Below are 19,666 nucleotides of genomic sequence, written 5' to 3' on the forward strand. Positions count from 1 at the left end.
TTTTAAATCTGGGAGGGTTATTCCTTTACTGTCACAGGGTTGTTGTTGCTTTTCTTCAGTGGGGAAAAAAAGTGCAAACCAAGGAATTTTTAGTTTCATTTTTAACAGTGAAAAAAACCCCAGGGCTTGCTAATTACCCCCAGTGAAAATTTTAGGAGAAAATTCCTTGCTGTGCAGGCTGTAGCTTTGAGTATGTCAGAGCCACACAGCCACAGATCTCTGAATTTTAGCTCTAAAAAGACTATTTTTCCCTAAAGTGTTTCCCAAAGGAGCAATGATTTGAGACTCTGCTTTATAGATTTAATTCAAAATCTTGAAGGAAACAGAAAATATTTCATCAAAACAAAGATATTTTCATTATCATTATGATTGTCATTATCACCATTTTATTATCATTTTGTTGTCATTGCATTGTTCTTAGTATTATTAATTATTGTTATCATAATCATCATAGATTCATAGGATCATAGAATAGTTTGGGTTGGAAGGGACCTTAAAGATCATCTAGTTCCAGCCCCCCTGCCATGGGCAGGGACACCTCCCACTAGATTAGGCTGCCCATCATCATCATCAACATCACAATCTTTTATTTTACATTATTATTATTATTATTGTTATTGTTATTGTTATTGTTACTACTACTACAGGTAAAGTATGAAGCACTCTCAAGACACAGTCAATGCCCCAAGCCTCAGTGGTGGTTTGAATATAGACCTAATTAATATTGAGGAGCATAATTAGCTCCTCTATAAATTCTGACACGGTGCCTGCCCTTTTTGGTTTAAAAGCTTAAGTGTATTCTAAGTGAGATAAATTTGACATTGAGATGAAGTTACGAGCCTTACACTGACTACTGGCTAAAGTCTGAACCCCAACCTTATAGTAACCCTTTATTAAACTTTATTCTTGGAATTCACATACCATATGGATGTAAAACATCTTTCCTTCTTTCCCACCACCAAAGATGTTATTACAAGACGTGTTGTAAATGAATGCTTTATAGAAGTGAATTTAATAGCACTTATTTACTGGGCATTTCAAGTGACAGTTTTAAAGTCTCAGAATTTTTAAATTTAGGATAAAAGTCAGTGAGTACCTTTATAAGATTTTATTTTGATTTGTTTGATCTGTAGAGCATTGCTTCTTGTCTCTAATTTTTATCAACTTTATGGATTCTTACATACTCACAGCTGTATTTTCACCCCCATAATGTAAAGATAAGTGAACTTAAAGGGCAACGTCATTTCCTTGCTAATGAAAATGAAAGGTAAGAAAATAGAGAACAGAAAGAAAGCATTGGCTTTAAAAAAATAAATAGTCTACAGATATTTTAGGTTTCACTATCTTTTCGGCTAGCAAAGGGTCTGGAAAGACAAGAGGAAGCCAAACCATGATATTCTGCTATCACAGTGCTCTCTAGAAACTTTTTCAAGAATTTCCCTTTACCTGTTAACCAAGCGCAGAGATGGGTCATATTGTAACTACCTCCAGTTCCTCTTTACATTACTGCTGCCTTGTCAGGCTAATTATCAGAAGTTGTAATGACAGCTGTTGATTTGTAATTAAATTATCTTGTAGTTGTATATAAACTAGCTAAATTATGGCATAGAAATATACTCAACAAAGTTGCAACAAATGAAGTGGAAATATATGGTTAAGCCAAAAACTATTAAGTTCCTCAGACAGTCATGTTATGGTTGGTGAATAATTGAAATAAAAATAATTCTGCAACAGCGAAACAGGCTGAAGATTTTAGTGTCAGAATAACTTAAAATAAAAGAGATAGGCATAAATCCAGTGCTTACCAAGAAACCTGTAATGTTGTTTACGATGGTAAATAAAGACTCTAATTTACATAAACAACTGTGAGAAAGGTCAGATCTCAATTCTATAGAGTAATATTTGGGGCTTATCTGGGAGCAAAAAGTAATTACAAATTGTTTGTGAGTCTCTCTCTTCTGTGGTAATTGCTGCAACCACTGACTGTAATGTTAAGAGTATGATCCGCTCCCGTTTAAAACTTCGAACATTTTTAAAGAAAACAGTCACAATTGTAATTGAGGAAAAGCCACTTGTTGCACATACAAAGACTGAGTTCAAGACGCACCAAATTAAGCACCGTGGGGGTAGACAGTTTTTTCTCTTAGTGTCCTAGTCAGTCTGTAATCCTGAACAGCTCATGCTAGTACAGAATAAGATTACTAAACTAGGATAGGGTTAAACCTCTTCATAGTAACTGGCATGGGGCTATGTTTTGGATTTCTGCTGAAAATAGTGTTGATAGTGTGTTCACTGATGGCTTCGTTCCTGCTGAGCAGTGCTTACACAGCATCAAGACCTGTTCTGCTCTTTACGCTGCCCTGCCTGTGATTAAGTTAGAGGAGCACAAAAAGCTGGGAAAGAGAACATCCAGGACAGCTGACCCCAACTGACCAAAGGGATATTCCCTATCACATAACATCACGTTCAGCAATAAAAGCAGCTGGGAGGCTGGCAGGAGGGATCTGATCAGGAATGGGCTGGACATCACAGAATCAAAGAATGTTTCAGGCTGGAAGGGCTCTTTAAAAGTCAGACAGTTGGTGGTGAGCAAACGTTTTCATTTGCCTCACTTGTCTTTCTCTTTGATGTATTTTCCTGTTTTCCTTACATCATCCTCATCACCATCATCATTACATTAATATAGCATTATTGCATTAATAGATCAACTTATCATTACATTAATGTTATTATTGTTACATTATTATTACTACAGTATTTTAATAATACATTGATATATTAATGTAAAAATAAATCGATATATTAATATTAATGTAACAACAATATGTTAAACTCAGACCATAATATATTTATCTCACACCAGGAGTTTTCTCACTTTTACCCTGCCCATTCTCTCCCCATCCCACTGGGGGCAGGAGGAGCATGAGTGAGAGGTTTTGTGGTGCTTAGTTACTGGCCAAGGTTAGACTATGACAGTGAAGAACTTTGAAAAATTAGGAAACTTCTTTTGGTTTTCTGTGTTAAATGTCACAATCCTGAGTTGAACTTGGATGTTGCCCTAGCCACTGAGCCCTTCTTCTAGACTTAACTTTACATCTGCAGAGAAAAAGAAATGGATAAAAGATGAGTTTCAAGGAGAAAAAAATATAAGGGTATGCTAGAAGCTGCAGTATAGATGGAGAAACCAGCCAGAGTAAGAACCAGAGCAGAAGATGAGAGAAGCTCGAGAATCATATGCAGTTGTTATATGGTGCAGAATTTTCAAATCTGTGCATTTACTTTAGGCTTAAACAAGCTTCTTAGATATGAAGAAATCTCTGAGAGATTTGATTTGCCAGATCCCAACGGAGATGAGGATTAATGTCTGTACAACAGCCCACCACAAAATATTGCTGTTGGTTTCTTCACTTGTCTTCCGAAATTTTTCTTCACGCTCCTGAAGAAAAAGAGGAAAATCTTAATTAACTTTTTCCATCCTTATGTTTCATGCTGCCTTCCGGGTAACTAAACAACACTCCTTTTCTGCATGGCAGTGAAAAAACATTTTTTCATGTTCATAAAAATGAAAGTTTCTTATCCGTCTTTACGAATCAAATCTGAGAAGCAGATACACTGTACCCTGAAGCAGAAAGGGAAGCAGAACTTTCCCTTGTTCACAAAATATATATTGTGGTAAGTAAGTTCTCACAGTACAGGCTTAAGCTTTTTTAGCTTTACAGTCACTTTCATATTGCAGTAAAGAACCTTTTTGCAACCAAGTCCCTTTTTTTAGGTGACTAGTTGATATATTTCAAACATGGTCTGAGTGTCTGCATACATACAGAAAAGTGAGGACGACAGTGTTCACTTGTTTGAGGGAGAGCTTTATTTCTAACTGCACAGAGATGTATAAATATATGCTCAGTAATTTCCTTACCTACTCCAATAAATTTTATGCACGCAGACCAGCATGGAAACAACAGCTGGTAACATCAATAGCAACGATACTTGCCACCTGCTCAGCTACTGTTACTGGCTCTGATCAAGAAAATTATATTTGGAAATTTGTGCTTTAAAATATCACCTGTTGCTATAAGCATGAGTTCACAGTGATTAATTAGTTTTTATGTTGCAGCCTAAAAATATTTTGCCTGATAAAGTAGACTGTGTTGTTTAAATGCCAATAGATTTTCATGAGTTAGTTAAAAATAACACCACAATTAAATAATAAACATCACAATACTTTATCAATCAATAAGCATATATACAATATTTTTAACATTTCCATGAGGGCACATACATACTCTTTCATAGTTTTGTTCTTTCGATATGTGATGAATTTGCTCAATTAGATGTTCTAGTTCAACGTTAACTTCATTCACTTTGTCCTTGGCTTGAACAACGGATTCATCCAAAAAATGTTCTCCAACTCTAATGTCAAAATGGATACGCTGCAAACAGAAGAAATATTCTCATTACTGTGTCTTCTGTGTTTTTGACATTCCTTAGGAAAAAAGAAACAATGAATAATTTCTCTTTAAGCTGTTTACAGGAAAATAATTTTATTTGCTTAGAGAAATCTATCCTCAAATTAGAATCGGGTAGGATATTTAAAGTGTTTCTTAAATTTATTTTTAAATTAATTACACAAATTTTAGAACTTCAGTACTATTGGGGCATCATTTTATACTAGCATTGATTCAAACATCATGAAAATATTTTCTGTTCATTGTCGAAATAATTAAAAAAATAAGCGTCATTAGGACTGCTCATTGTATTTCACATTCCATCTGAATATTGCATAAATCACATTATTCAGTACTACCAGAGTATGGACTTTATAGACGCACATCTAGGTTTCCTCCACTAACAGTAAGGAATGTAAGACTGGAAGTAGACCAGCTGAATCATTATTTGCAGTTTATTGGAGGTATTTAAGCATAACCACCCATAGGATAATCTTTTTTTTTTCTTTCTCCACACATGATTTATGTGGCATGAAAGATCTTCCAATATCCCATAAATTATTGTATGATCTATAGCAAAAATGCCCCAAAACGCCAAACAATAGACACATAGAAAGAAAGGAAAAGAATGTAACTTGCAATATTATGCAACTTGTTTTGGTATAAATGAAAATGTTACTAAAACTAACAGGAAGAATTTCTCCTAGAAGCCAATTTATATCTAGCAGAAAACAAAAGACGTTTAGCCAAACAGATAATTTTCTGAATTTCTACAGTGTGGTATTACCATGATAGAGGTTTAGTCTACTCAAACATCAGCCACAAATGAAGAGCACATCTCCCTTCAGCTCCCTAAGAGTTAGCGAACTGAACATCTAGAAATCCAACTCGCAACCTTATGGTAGCCTTTGTCCATTCATTTATTAAATTCTGTTTGAGGCAGTTCAGATGACCACCGCTGCATTTGATTCTTACAGAAGACTGCTTAAAGATTTAATTTAACTGAAGAATGTTTTTCCTTTTGTGATCTTCATTCCTGTAAATATAATTATAAAGAGCAGTATTTTCCTTATTTACTTCTATGTTCTTCAGCTAAACAAACCATCCTATGTAATATTTGTGCTATTAATGTTTTCTTTTCCTGCACATATTCCCTTCTTCTAAATAAGATGACCAGAACTACACATGGTGCATGCATCACATAAAATGATATAAATTTCTCTCCATCTATACCAGTTAAAAATCTCCTAGTGTATCCTTTGAATTCTATTCATGGTATGCAGTTATGACCAGCAAATGCTTTATCCCCTTTACACTCTCTATTTGATGAGCTCCACAACTTTTTTCACTATAACAACTCATGTGCTTTTACAATGTCTATGATTAAATTTTCACTTGTATCCATAAATCAATCCATAATAAGGACACATTCCTTTTCCAGTGCAATAGTCCCACTTCAGTACTGATCACAGTTTTCAAATCTGTACTTTACTGTGTGTCCCCAAGGCATACATCTAGGATGAAATTTGGCCTAACTCACTTTACATATTTACAAGATTTTTCTCTCTGGATGGTTATACAACTATTTGGCAGTCCACTGGGAAAAAAAGCACCTTTAGAGAACCATTCTTCTCACCTGTTCAATAGCCTTTTGAGGAGAGGCATATAGATAAAATTTTCAAAACCTTGTTTGTGAAATTGTTTACTGAAATAGATTAAAGACATGATATCACTTCTGATGTCTTCTTCTTTTCCTCCTCCCCAAATTTACATTAAGAACAACTTTGTTAGTAGTAGACAACATTAAGTGCATTAATATAGCCTTATTTTGAATATATTTCAAAAATTAAAATGTTACATTTTCTTTAGGAATTCAGTGTCTATTTTTTTAGCCAATTTGTTGTTCTTCTTATGGATCAGAATCTTTCACATTTAAAGCACTGTACAGACATTAAATCACTCTACAGTTATTAGTCTTGCCTCTTTAACTGCACTTCTTAAATATCAGAACAGTCTATCTCTTCATCTTCTTAATTGTATGTTTGTCTTCTTTAATGACTAGTAAGTGTTGAATTATCTGCTAGAAGTTAGACCAACTTCTAAGCTAGAAGTTTGTATGCAAACTCTGCCATTTGTATAAAACTGCTGGTTCTACAATAAAGAATATTTAAGAAATACACTTACCAGTTTACTTCCTGCAAATGCCACGAATCTTGTGGAGTTAGACTGTAAACAGATAGCATGCTCCCCAGAGAGATAGGATGTAAAAGAAAACGTTCCTTGTGGTCCATATAGTTTTGACAATAGTACCTGCAGTTTGGTTGTTATATATTTTGAGTGTGTGCGTTATAAATATAAATAAAACAATAAAAAACAGTACTGTGAACTGTATGTAAAAAGTAATCAATTAATCTCCTAAAATGACAACATTTATCTGAATTTCAGAACAGATTTAGAGAAAAACAACAATTTTAACTCATAACGAAAACTAAAATGCTATAGATTTCTGCAATGTACAAAACCCAATGTTCTCTAAAGCATTTAAGATTTCCAGACTTATCTAGGCACAGGAATAAATTGTCCTGTTGTTGAAAAGCTCAGGACTTCATGGCAACCAGGCACTTGCTATGCATGATGTTTATATCCAGCGTCATGGTAATCTTGACTTTTGCAGTTTAGTTTATCATTAGCATTCCTTTCTGCCACTCGTGTACATTCTGTACCATTTTACTTCATTAAGGAATTTTCATTTTTTTTAAGTCTAACCTATTTTCTCAGTTGTCACTTACTGTTACTGACACTGTCTTTCAAATCTGATAATAATGGAAAAATTATCTGCATAAATAGTTATCCAACATTGTCATTTCTATTTACTTTGTTAGCAATCACAATGTGCTTATATTTTTCAGCATCAAAATACTGAACCAGATGGCAGACTGTAGACTTCTGTTTTCCCCAAAAGAATCTAGTTTTTTTTAGGTAGTGCTGCCTGCCAGTGCCAAAAAGTCAATTCATATATCCTACAGAAACATTCGTAAAGCATATTTACCTCACCATTAGGAGCTGTAACAGTCACAAACATTCCCAAACCAGGAGCAGATTCAAGAAATTCTTGTCTATGCATATCCCAGCGTTGTACTTTGTAATTCCCTGAATGCAAACACAGATAAAAATCTGTTAAATAAAACATAGCTTAATATTAAACACTTTTATAGCTTTTCCAGCAAAAATATAAAGATAAACGATTAGCAATAAAATAATGTATGTATTTCATGTGCTAATGATTAAAATTGCTTAGGGGACACTTTGTAACAGTGTGAAATGCAATAAATTTTTACTACAATAGAAAATGTTCTAGAATACTACAAAAATGGTCAATTAACAAGTAATAGTTCCGGATTGCTCCTAATGCTCTGGCAAGATTAATGTACAGAAGGCATGCAGAGACTTCCAAAAGCATAAATGTGCTGTATTCAAATTACATTTTCAGGATTGTCTTTCATATTTATAACATTATTTATAAAAAAGCTGAGGATATATTATTTTTTACCATCCCCTTTCAATCTTGTATTTACAGTCCTGTAGATGAATATAATGTGCTTCTGATAAGCCAGGTGAAATGAAACTTTAGTACATCTTGAATTGCCTTTTTCCAGACCAGCATTAATCAAAAAAGTAACTCTCCCACTCATATGAGGAAGACCACATTATAGAAGTTCTGGTATCAGTCAGTTCAGCTTAAATCAGTCAGAACGTACTGAAGTACACACGGAAGCAGCAATTCCACAGCTCTAGATTTAGACAGTCTTTTTCTTTGTCTAGTCAGTTAAGCACTCTGGAAACCTGCATTTCTTTGTGTGATGCATACACACATTATGTGAGGATATTACGACTAGTGCTTACTGTGGAGAGTTATTTTAGGTGTATCCTCTTTCTTGTCACCATGATTTTACTATATTTAACTATCACAGATTTCCTTTATACATTACAGGCTATCTTTATTATTGCATAGATTAGGTCATTGTATAGCATTGACAGGTACATACCAATTACCAGTGTGTCACTGGGAATGTCTTCAATTATACATTTCTCTTCTCTTTCTCCACTGTGAAAATATAAAGCAAGTGAAAAGGAAGCCCAAAAGTTCATGAGAAATCCTATTAATTGGCTTTTCATGGTTTTTATGTATACCAGTCGTACTGCTTTTGCAGGTAACTATTTACAAATGTATGTAGTCCTGTGGTTGTTCTTCATTTGCTGCTTATCAGTGTATTTTTTTAGAGAGAAAAAAAAAACATGAGAAAAGGCAGCTGGTGGTTAAGCATCTAAAAATAACTACAGTATGTTCTGCAGAGTGAGATAACATGGAAAAGATAGCTTGCAAAATCTTTTATCTTTCCAGCACCTATATTAAAATTTTACTTTGTACACATGGAAGACCATGAAACTGCAAAGGACCTCTCAGGTACTCAAGATCAGTTTCCCAGGTTATGGTAAGCAACCACACAGGCTATCTTTTTCCATAAACTGCTCAGTTTTCAACCACGCAAGTGTTCCTTGTCCTATACACTGATATGCCTGTGCGTCTGAAAGGTTGGCCTCAACGTGAGAGGTTATATGACCATTTTCAGCAGGGAAGACCCACCATATTGGATCACTTCCTGTAGGGAGGAACCACCTTTGAGCTCATTTCCTCCTTCAGAAGCTTGCCATAGTCCTGTTGAAGGCTCTATAGTTTGATCACCACCTCTCCAACCCAGCCACGTTCCTCAGCAGCACTTGGCATTTGCAGATAAGACCATTCAGTCATATCCTTGAATGTTTCTTTTATAAATCTCTTAGTTGACCTCAGGGTTCATCTTTATTAGGTAGAATAAAATGTCTGCCCTCTCCTTTAGTCCACCTAAGGTTCACACATCTGTTATCTATGCTATGGTACCATGGAGAGCTTTTCAGTTCTCTTCAGTTTGGTTTCCTATATCCTGACTTATCAGCAGAAGTACTCTATTTTTTTTTCCTAGTCAGTAACCACCAAGGAGTTATATTGGGTGTCTCCAGAGAAATCACAGCCCATAGAAAAGCATAGCTATGTCCACATCTTCAGTTGGTGTTCCTACCTACTAAGAGACAATAGAAAGATCTTTCATGTGTTTGCAGCTGACTGTCCTTAAATTCCTTAAGGTACTGGACAAACTGTTCTCAGTAATGAGGTAACCTATGGCTCTACAGGAATTGAGTTTGGTGTTCATGGGTTTTGAAGGACCACAGTTCAAGTCTATGGTAACTCTGTTGCTGATACACTTATCTTTAGCCGTGTCTTCCATTCTGTGAGAATATCTGCCAAGGCATCAAAGATGACTCTTCCTACAAAACGGTTTTGCTAAAAAAGATTTCTTTATGAATCACTTTCAAGTTTCCTCACAAAGTGTTTTCTGAGATTAGTTTAACCCATAAATTAATTTACTTACTTCCTTACCTAAATCTCATGTATCACTACATCTTGGCTGCCAGCCATCGCTAACACTGGATGTAAGGGAGAAGGAAGAAAGAACTTCTATTTGTTTCTTTGCTGTCCCAAAATTTCTAAGACTAATTCAAGATTGTGATGAAAGTAAAAGCCACAAAGACCTAACCATACCCACACAAGTATCATGTACCTCATTAATCAGTTTAATAAATATACATTATGAAATATGTGTTCCATCACTAGAATGTGCTTCACTAGAACTCACTTTATCCACAGTTTTGCCAATAAATGTCTCCATCCCTGCTGTTTGCAAAGTGTAATTTTCCTATCCAGGTAACAGGCTGGATAGGAACATTCTTGAAGGAATCTGCAGTGAATATTCATGAATGTAAACACTCTAAAACAGAAAATTATTTATCTTTAACTTGAATTTCCTGAAGTATGTTGACCTTTTACATATTCATTTCCCTTTCTACGCCACCTCTCCATCTCACCTCTTCTCCTTCAGTGTCCTCTAGGAAACTTTTGGCCTTAGGAGTGTAAGTCAACACGAGGACTGTTCTACTATCAAATCGTATCTTGTAGGACTGAAATCTGAGATTCAATTCATGTATGCAATTACAAATGCAGATAACTCTTCTACTGGACCAAGCACTTTAGTTGTTCCAAATATGCAAAGAAGAAAAACTCTAGTGTTTACAGAACTTCCAGAAAGGTTCCCCCAAGAACACACTGTGGTTTGTGGATTTATTTTGCGTCAGTCATAATTTAGACAGGCATCTGACTTCTGCCCAAGACTTTTATCGAGTTTAGTTTAGCAGTCATTGATCAATCAATTTGCAATTAGTTCCCTTCCTCAGAAAATATTCAAATGTGTACTTCAATATGCACTTATGTTCCCTGAGGTGGTAATCGTGTAACTGTAGAAAGAAAAAAATTCAAAAGGTGACAAAATTAACTAAAAAACAAAATATCAAACTGATAGTGTAATAACACCATTTCTGTCATAGAATGGAAACAGGAGAATCTGAAATAAATTGGTATAACAAAAAGAGTAGGTGAAACAATTTTGAAAAACAAGCAAATGTGGGAATATGAAGAATGCAAGATGTAGAAATTTCTACATTTGTCTCTAACAATGGCGTGTTTATCAGCATTTGCAGGACCAACTTAGTCTAGTGTGATTAAGTTTCAAATTTCCTTAGGTGTTTGCAGGATTTATCACCTGGAAAGAAGATATAGAGAACCTTTTAAATGTTTCAGCCCTAAGGAATACAATGTGCTCCTTTAAGTACATAATAAATTTTCTGATATTTGGCATATTCCAAAAAGAACTTTCTCAAATCAGCTGTCCTGTTCAATATCTGCGTTAAGTATGTGTAAAATTGCAGTGTGCAGTAAAAGTTTTGTGGGTGACTGTAAACATCTATTGAACAGTGTTATTCCAAAATTATTTTCCTACTTGGTAGCCACGATTCTTTATAGGCCATATGTTACACTCATAATGGTTATTTAAGCATTAAAACTTGCAGTCAGGAACAGTTACTGACATAATAGGTTTTGGTATAGCTGTATGTACCTCAGTTTTAGATAATATTAGAACATTGTTAAGTTTTCTCTGTAAAAATTTGTGACGACAAAAATAGCAGCAAACATTTAAAGAAACATTTACACATTTACTGCATTTATTAAGACAATGATATAATTTATGTATAGTCAACTCTGTTAACTTTGAGAGACTTATCTCATGAGGAACGCACAACGAGCAACTAAACAGTTTGTAAATCTCAGCTAACACTTAATGAAGTTCAGAGGATTCCTACTAGTATCCACACTTCTGAATTTTTTCTAGTAATTTTATTGGCTGAATATCCTCATGACAAATATTCTTCTCACTTTCAAGAAAAAAGAAAGAAAAAGACATTTTCAGATATTGATAAGTCTCAAGACAAGTTTACTCAGTTATACTATTGTCTTAACCATACTGCAAACATCTAGTCATGATGATTTATGTAAGTAGTTTCTGAAGAAATGCACATTAAACATGTTCAGAAAGATAACAAAAATGCCAATAAATTATATAAACATAATTTAGAGAAAAAATTAATTTCTGGTTATAAATAGCTGTATATCAACAAATTACAATATTTAAGAACACTATTAGATTAGATTTCATCGCTGAAAGGATTCTACACACATGAAGTATAATCTTTCCAAATGTCTTCTTTTCTGCCACTAGAGGGTACTCAAAGAACTTACAGTATGTTTATAGCAAGGATTTATTCGGGTTTTTTTGGTCTGTAAACGATCAAGTACTGTTGTCATACTAAACCTTAGGAACTTAAGCCCCTAAAATCTTAATATTAAACGACAGCTTTCAAAACCAGTCTAATACACATTTTCAGCAAAATAGTGCATCATACTCAATTTATAAGGAAAGTTCACTGACATGTAGTTTAGATTCAGTTAAAATTATCATTTCTTTACTTCAGACACAATTCTCTGGTTCACATCCTGTTTCTTCATCCAGATTTGGACAAGGCATTCCATTATTGGCAGGCTGAAGAAGTACAAAACGAGTTCTGATCTTGGTCCCTGTTTTTCTGCATACACCTCTACAGAGACCCCAGGAAGACCATTGTGAAACCTCACAGTCCAGTGGTGTTTCTGCAAGATACACAATAAAAAGGTAACTTTACATAAATTTGTGCTTAAGGCAAATACATAGTTGGCAAAGGGTGAAGGCATGATGATCGAATAGTGACCTTTTTTACACAAAATCATGTGTGATACTAGTAAAATCCGTATGTTGCCTTGTAAATAAAATTATTTGTTTTATGCTCCTAAGCATTGACACTGATATTATTATTATCATGGCAGTTTAGAGACCATCTTAGGTATTATAACAGTAGTGCAGTAGACGATCTACTGAACTGAAAATACAGAATTCCTATCAAAGAAAACTATGCTTAAAATAATTGTATTCAAAAGATTGCATGACAAAACATACACTGTAAATTTTATAAGCAATTTGCCTTTCTGTGACTCACTAAAACCAACAGAATTAAGGCTTTTCTCTGGTTTATTTACATATATTTATATTTCTATGCAGGCAGATATTGTCCCTATAGTTATTCATATCATATTCCATTTAACTTCTGTTTCAGTTTGCTTCAGAAATAAAGAATAGTCCCATTTCTTCATCATTACATCATCTTGTTATTTTTTAGTATGTACACTACAGTTCCCTTTGCTTACAAAGATATTCTGCCACTAGAAGCTCTTTAACACAAAAAGGGATTTCAATGTACTTTGATTGCAAATATTGCTCATAAAAATATAAGTGACTATTTTTTGGGAAAACAAAAATATTTTTTGTCGCAGGAAATTGCATGAAAACTGTGAATGACAGGATTTGTGGATAAAATAGCTGTGCACAAAACAAGCTTTAAATGCCATACTAAATCTTTGACCTCTGGTGTAAATTTCTGGTTTACATTGTAACCCACCACTTCTATTGTGATCACTCATTCCCATGTTTCTAGAAGGAATGAGGGAACAATTTGATCTCTGGTAATTAAATCTGCCCTTTTAATTCTGGAGCATGTATATAAGTAGATTGATTTACTGGCTAATATACAGTAAAGTGGGGATAAATTATTAAAAATATTAATGAAATAGCATAATTTATATTTATTCTTTTAAATTTGTATCTTAAAGAGGGCCAAATATTCCTATTAAATGTTGTGGGAAAGGCATGTGACTGAAAATGAGAGATGTCATACTCACTTTGAATATGTCTTGCTTACTAATAGAAATATATGAAAACGGTATAAATTGACAGAGAAATACATTTATTAAAGTATAAACCAAGTTAATAGCTGTGTAGGGAATGACCATTATTTTAGTGACTGTGAGGTGACTTCAGTACAGAGTTAGAGTCATGCAATCTTCAGATATTCTGGAGATGATCTTGGAACATGGCACTTCTTCTAGGAATACATTGAGCATTTAGGCCATTCTTGTGTCTCAAATAGTATTTAGATTAGGATGTCAGTCTTCTTATTTTTAACCCTTCCTTTTACACTTTGTAAAAAACCACCAAAAAGTGGAAAGATAAAATCTCACTGAACATCGTCCAATAGCTATCTTTGCCTTCGAGCAAATATTACGTTCCTTATGTATTTGTTAATTTGGAGATTTGGAAATTACCCTTAAGACTGGCTTGACTCAGTAGTTTGCATGTCTTCCTACCTAAACAAGATTATTGGCTAATATTTATAAGTAAAGAAAAATGAGAGAGAACATTATTTTCTTGTCAGGAAGTTTGTCTCTATTACAAGTATGTCCAGATCAATTGAATTATATCAATTCTTGTTACACAAAACTATTGAGCCTTCTGATCCAGAAGAGGCAACAATAATAATTCTTCTGCTGCTTCATCATGTAAAATCTTAAGGATGAACGTTTAATTCAAAATTGCAAAGAGTTTGGGAACTCTGACCCTGATCAAGTGGTGTTTATTTCTTGTAAAATTGGCTGATCTATGCTAATACTAAGGCTTGAGAAGCTCTTACTGTACATATAACCAAAACCTTTGAACCACAGCTTAAACATGTAACCCCTCCCTTAGTCTTTCGGGGGTTCTCTTTTGGGTCAACTGGCTTGTTTTATTTCCCATGTGTGAGCCTGCAAACTATTCATATGCAGATAGGAGAATATTCTGCCTAAACACCTATTTCATCCATATCACTTGCCAGACTTCCCCATTTTTCTCAGTGAATGGATATAACAGAATTGAGCATATCAAAGTACTAATCACTTACCTGAGACAGTGTCTATTATTTCATTGCTTTTAGCTTGAACATTAAGATAAGGTGCAGGAAGACCCAGCTGGCTTTTCCTTAATTTCACCATCGTTACTTGAGCAATAGGTGGCAAAATTTTGAGTTTGGGGTAATAAAATGAGTTTGCTGGATGACTTGGAGAGGAACAAGTAATCTGTGAAATCAAAATGGAGACTTTAAAGAAACTACGTCATATTAGTAAGAAGATAGTGAAAAATCACGTTTACACATAATGCTAATACTTTTAGACAATGCACATAACCGGTTTCTATGAACCTCAGTTTACACAACTACTACTACTGGTAATCCCAGAACTTTTGTAGTACTTTGAGACTGTGTACAATGAATTGTGCCAACCTTAGGATAGAGGACTGTGGTGGGAAGTACTGAAAACACAGAGGAAAGAAGTAGATGTTATCACAAGGAAGAATACAAGTGTATTAAATGATAATATTAGGTATGCTGTAGCAGCTGTCATGTTGATATAGGAGGCCAAATTTATTGTTTTCCAGCTTCTTTGTTCCTTTTCCCATTACTCATCAGCACAGCATCAGACTCTAGAAAAACTGACCTTAAAGAAAGTATTAACTGAATGCTTACAGTATTCAAACCATCTGAATCAAAATCCTCTGTTCCCTGCCACTCTTAAATGACAAAAAGGAAAATAGAAGGCATATGGAGTATTGAGAGAGCAAAAGAAATTGAAAGTGGGGTCACCTCAGAAGCAAAGTTCTCTGCTTTCCCTTAACTCCCTTCCCTCAAATGAAACTGCTTCAGATTTCAGCAATGATTTTAACTGAAAGCTCCTCAGCACATCAGTATTCATTACTAAGAATTTTCCTGTTGAGATACATATTAATTAATGCTGGGACTTTTACAAGTATTTATGTTTTACTGGTCTATTAACAACTGTAAAAATCACCTAGTCAACTTCGTACAGAAAATACTTCAGATTTTCATGAAACATATGCATTTACCTAATACATTTGAAAGATGCAGAAAATAAACAAAAGCAGTAGGGTTATCAGCTACGTAATAAATCCACCTAGAGAGATTCTCAAATATTGAATTAAGTTTCACAAGAGTCTGTGTAATCATAAGAAAATTACCTTTCGAAAGAAGGACTCAAAACATATAGGGATGACATATTAAACTATGTATATACACCTACCTCTGTAACTGTGTCCTGTGGAATAGTGGCAAAGTTTGGGGAGGAAAATGTGAAACCACTATCAGTTCCAGCATCATATGGAAATAGATCTACAGATACTTCTTCCACCCAGTGGTCTCCTTCACAGAGATTCAGGCTGTCAATGCCTACAAACCAGTCTGGGCTTGGAACAATTCGTACAACAAATGAAACCTAATGAAACAAAATGATCCATTGGGATTTCATCACTTATTTTGAAATTATACAGTCCAGTTTATAGTAATTTTAACTTAAAATTTTTGAAAGGAATGTTGCTACGCTCTTCTACTTTATAGAACCTGTACAGTGCTCCCTGCAATGTGGCATGTTCTTAAGTCAATCTTTGCATTATATTGTTCCTACAAGTGAGAACTCAAATATTTAATTTTGGGTGCAAGTGATATAAAATAAGCACTCAAAGTAATATATATATTTACTTACTAAGGGGTGTCTTGGATGCACTTCTAATTCAGTGGAGGTTTGTCCTGTACCACTGGAAATGGCAGGAGCAGAGAAGATTCCATGTACACTTTGAATTTTCTCTCCAGCTTCTTCTATTTCTTTCATTAATACCCATGCTTCACCCTTTTCAGCAAAATCACGTACACCATTGCTGGCATATTCATTTTTTTTCCACATGCTGTAGTCAGAACTATGAGTAACACCTATTTGAGTGAATACATGGCATGACATAAAAGTCTGGGTTAGATTGTCATTATTTCTTCAATTTCTCTGTTTTATTTCTGAGGTTAAAAAAAATGCGTATAAAAATGAGTGAGCACTAAAACATTTGGCTTATCACTGTTTATGTCAGCTGCAGCCAACTGAAAACAGAAGTCAATTGAAAACAGATGTAGATTTTTGAAAGCATTGCGCATACTTCAATTTCTGAATTTCATTCTAAATAACTTTGGCTATCTTTTTCTCTTTTCATTAGTTATCTCAAAATTGACTATTAAAGAAGAAAAACAATCACAGCAGTCAGGAGTTTTATCTGTTCCTAAAAACTGTACACACTTCACTTACCTAAAAGTGATGACCACTGTGCTGGGGGCCTGTAAAGTGGATATTGCTTAGGGAAAGCAGTCTGACTCCATTTCCCTGTGAAGATTATGCTGTACTTAGCAAGATCCTCTGCTGCACAAATAGAATCATCACCGACAGGCAAGCTGCTGGCATAACCTAGTATTGTTACAAGTAATGTCCAGATAACTTTACAGGAGTGGTAGACAAACATCAGGTTTTCCATTCCCTTCTATGCAAAAAGAAAAAATGTTAGGCATATTAGTCAATAAACTCAACATTAAATAAGAGTTACCTAATAAAATGTCACATACCATAAGTTATAACCAAAAAGAAAGCAAATGTCTGAAACACTGAAAACTGTTATGCTTCTAAAAACATATCATAATGCTTTCAGATTTGATATTTCCATGCTATATACTACAAATCTGTAACTCTACCTGGGACAAGTGTTTCTAATGAAAAAGTCCATAGTACTACCTTTGAGAAAATCTGTTTCTCATTTTCTTTTGAAATCTTATTAGAGCCACATCTTGAATTAATTAGAGTAGCAACTATTTCTGTGGAAAACATTAGTGGTGTATTTATTCTTCTAAAGATTAAATTGCAGGTTATTTTGCCGAAAGAAATGATTTATTTAAAATTTGTGTTCTACAAAGGCTGTTTTGTAGCATAACATTTAAAGTCAAATACATTTCATATTTATATAAATTACTTTGCTGTCATAACTGTGCATTTTAAAAAAGATTCTAATTGCTTGTGATTGTTTAAGCTATACAGTTGTTAAAAACTGATATTCTTAAAAGTTACTGTCACAGGTTGTGCAAATTTTGTTTTTAAATTTATACAGTAATTGCATCAGACTGTTGAACTTCAGCAATTGTTTAAAATAACAGGCTTAAAAACATATTTTAAATGCTTCTTTCCTTTGAGAAAACTATACAAATGCAGCTAAAATGTTAATAATACATTACTTTGTAAAAAAGAGCAGTGAATACTTACTAAATATTTCCTCTGGAGCACTGGTAGGAGGAGAGCACCTGCTTTTGCTGGCAGCTGAGTTGGTCTGCAAGAGAAGACAGTAGGAGTCTTGCTATTTATGCCTGAAGAGGGTCCCTTTGGTCCAACAATTATTGTAATCATTAGACTTTCCAGGTTTGCATAAAGAATGCCATCTTCTCATTTGCAATCTTTTTGGACGGTCTATCAGAGGTTTCCTGTCTGTCAACTGGTTTAAGTTCCTGTCAGAAGACCTTGATGCCGAATAGACAAAATCCTTTAAAAAATACCTTGGATTCTTAGTAACAATTTGAGTTTTCTGCTGCCTTTACAGTTCTCTGCTTTTATTAATGCCTCCAAGCTACACAAATGAACTGATTCCAATGCTGGATCGGTTCTAGTGAATACACTTTTAAATGAGAAGCATGTTTTCTTGTAAGTTTTATTGTCTGACAGATGCTCTTTCCAAACATTTACAGAGAGCTTGCTCACTCTCACACACCATATGTATGTGTTCAAATAAAAGGGGTGAGGCAGCTAAAAAAAGTCAAGAGGAAAAAAGTTACATTTCATAATTGCACATACTCACACAGACTGTGTCTCCTGCAAACATGAATTGATTTAAAGTAGCACAGTGTATTTTTTTGTGTTCTACAGTACCGTATGCTGGATGATGAAAGGGCTCTGTAACATTGTGGTTTCTCTGGAAAGAGTGGTTTTGGGAAGCTCTGAGATTTTTCTCAGCTGTCTCCAGAGTGAAAATCCCAAATAAAAATCTTATTATTACAGTTAAATCACCCTTCCTCTGTAGCACAGTACCTATACTTACATCACTAGAATTATGTTGTCTATGAAAAATTATGCATAACATAGTGTCCCAATTAAGAAATTATGTTTAATATTTATTTTAAATTATTTTCCCTACTACCTTTCAAATAAGGGAAAAAAAGGGCTTTGAGCCATGCCTGTAAGGTTAACAGATGCTGTTGTGGCTAAGGAAGTTAAATTCACAGTTTACAATAAACCATGAAGAAAGTCTTTCCTAGAGTCTTCTTTTGAAACTGTGAGGAATGCCACTTAAGTACTTCCACAGATCTCATATGGTACAGCATATGGAAAAAAAAATATTGTTCAGATTAAACTGCCAGGCCACCACAGGTCTATAGCTTGAGTGACATCCTAGTATCCACCAGGACAGGGTTACCACACAACCAGTTTGAGTTTTGTGGCACTTTAATCGGAGACCTATCCTTCTCCTCTGCCCCCCACCACATGGTAAATCAAAAAGAAAAGCCAAGAGATGAATCAACTGGGATTCCTGAATGGAATTTCCATTGATTATTCTCCTGGCAAAACGGAATCTATTACAATATTCAACATAGATGGATTCAGCACCCATAATCACAATTTCTGTATATCTGGATAGACTGGGGGAATTCTGCAGGAGGTTAAGCCATCTAGACATGGACATGCCCTTTATTTCTAAGGCCCCTTCCTCCATCCGATGTTAATGCAATGTTTTCCATAATTTATTTCTTTTCCAGGAGTGAGACTCCTCTAAGAATAAGAGCAAAGAGGCTTCAAGGACACTTTTATACCAGCTCTTTGAGTATTTGTTGAAGAATGATGTTTGAATTACATCCAGCTGACTCCCTCCTATGCACAAATTTCCACACTCACAGTTTCCTTAGAGAAC

The 19,666-nt window shown here is 34.6% G+C and overlaps 2 protein-coding genes across 4 annotated transcripts; both read right to left on the reverse strand.

The window, feature by feature from the left end:
- Nucleotides 1-655: 655 nt before the first annotated feature.
- LOC104054929 (transmembrane emp24 domain-containing protein 11) lies at nucleotides 656-9,957 on the reverse strand. 2 transcript variants are annotated; one of them, XM_009556000.2, is made up of 5 exons: nucleotides 8,492-9,957; nucleotides 7,495-7,595; nucleotides 6,630-6,755; nucleotides 4,284-4,430; nucleotides 656-3,436 (listed from the first exon to the last, which is right to left on the reverse strand). In XM_009556000.2, exons 1-5 carry the CDS (start codon nucleotides 8,619-8,621, stop codon nucleotides 3,287-3,289), a joined length of 654 nt encoding a protein of 217 aa, XP_009554295.2. In that variant the 5' UTR covers nucleotides 8,622-9,957; the 3' UTR covers nucleotides 656-3,286. The 2 variants fall into 2 exon arrangements, with proteins under 2 accessions (XP_009554295.2, XP_053922480.1); XM_054066505.1 differs by lacking the exon at nucleotides 8,492-9,957 and adding an exon at nucleotides 7,996-8,091.
- Nucleotides 9,958-12,389: 2,432 nt separating this feature from the next.
- Nucleotides 12,390-18,482, reverse strand: LOC104054930 (spondin-2). Of its 2 annotated transcripts, none has more exons than XM_009556001.2 (6): nucleotides 17,974-18,482; nucleotides 16,975-17,200; nucleotides 16,390-16,613; nucleotides 15,931-16,122; nucleotides 14,739-14,913; nucleotides 12,390-12,579 (listed from the first exon to the last, which is right to left on the reverse strand). In XM_009556001.2, exons 1-6 carry the CDS (start codon nucleotides 18,112-18,114, stop codon nucleotides 12,401-12,403), a joined length of 1,137 nt encoding a protein of 378 aa, XP_009554296.2. In that variant the 5' UTR covers nucleotides 18,115-18,482; the 3' UTR covers nucleotides 12,390-12,400. The 2 variants fall into 2 exon arrangements, with proteins under 2 accessions (XP_009554296.2, XP_053922418.1); XM_054066443.1 differs by having other exon boundaries at nucleotides 16,975-17,203; nucleotides 17,974-18,480.
- Between the last annotated feature and the right edge of the window lie 1,184 nt (nucleotides 18,483-19,666).

Source organism: Cuculus canorus, chromosome 4 (assembly GCF_017976375.1).
Source record: "Cuculus canorus isolate bCucCan1 chromosome 4, bCucCan1.pri, whole genome shotgun sequence".
In the NCBI taxonomy this organism is placed as follows: Eukaryota; Metazoa; Chordata; class Aves; order Cuculiformes; family Cuculidae; genus Cuculus; species Cuculus canorus.

Excerpts from the sequence above, each read along its gene's own strand:
- LOC104054929 (XM_009556000.2), bottom strand. The coding sequence starts at position 8,621 with ATGAAAAGCCAATTAATAGGATTTCTCATGAACTTTTGGGCTTCCTTT. Across the intron at positions 7,596-8,491 it reads CAGTGACACACTGGTAATTG|GGAATTACAAAGTACAACGC; the intron begins GTATGTACCTGT and ends GTTTGCATTCAG. Across the intron at positions 4,431-6,629 it reads CATTTGCAGGAAGTAAACTG|CGTATCCATTTTGACATTAG; the intron begins GTAAGTGTATTT and ends TTCTGTTTGCAG.
- LOC104054930 (XM_054066443.1), bottom strand. The coding sequence starts at position 18,114 with ATGATTACAATAATTGTTGGACCAAAGGGACCCTCTTCAGGCATAAAT. Across the intron at positions 17,204-17,973 it reads TGCTCCAGAGGAAATATTTA|AAGGGAATGGAAAACCTGAT; the intron begins GTAAGTATTCAC and ends CTTTTTGCATAG. Across the intron at positions 12,580-14,738 it reads AATAATAGACACTGTCTCAG|AAACACCACTGGACTGTGAG; the intron begins GTAAGTGATTAG and ends TGTATCTTGCAG.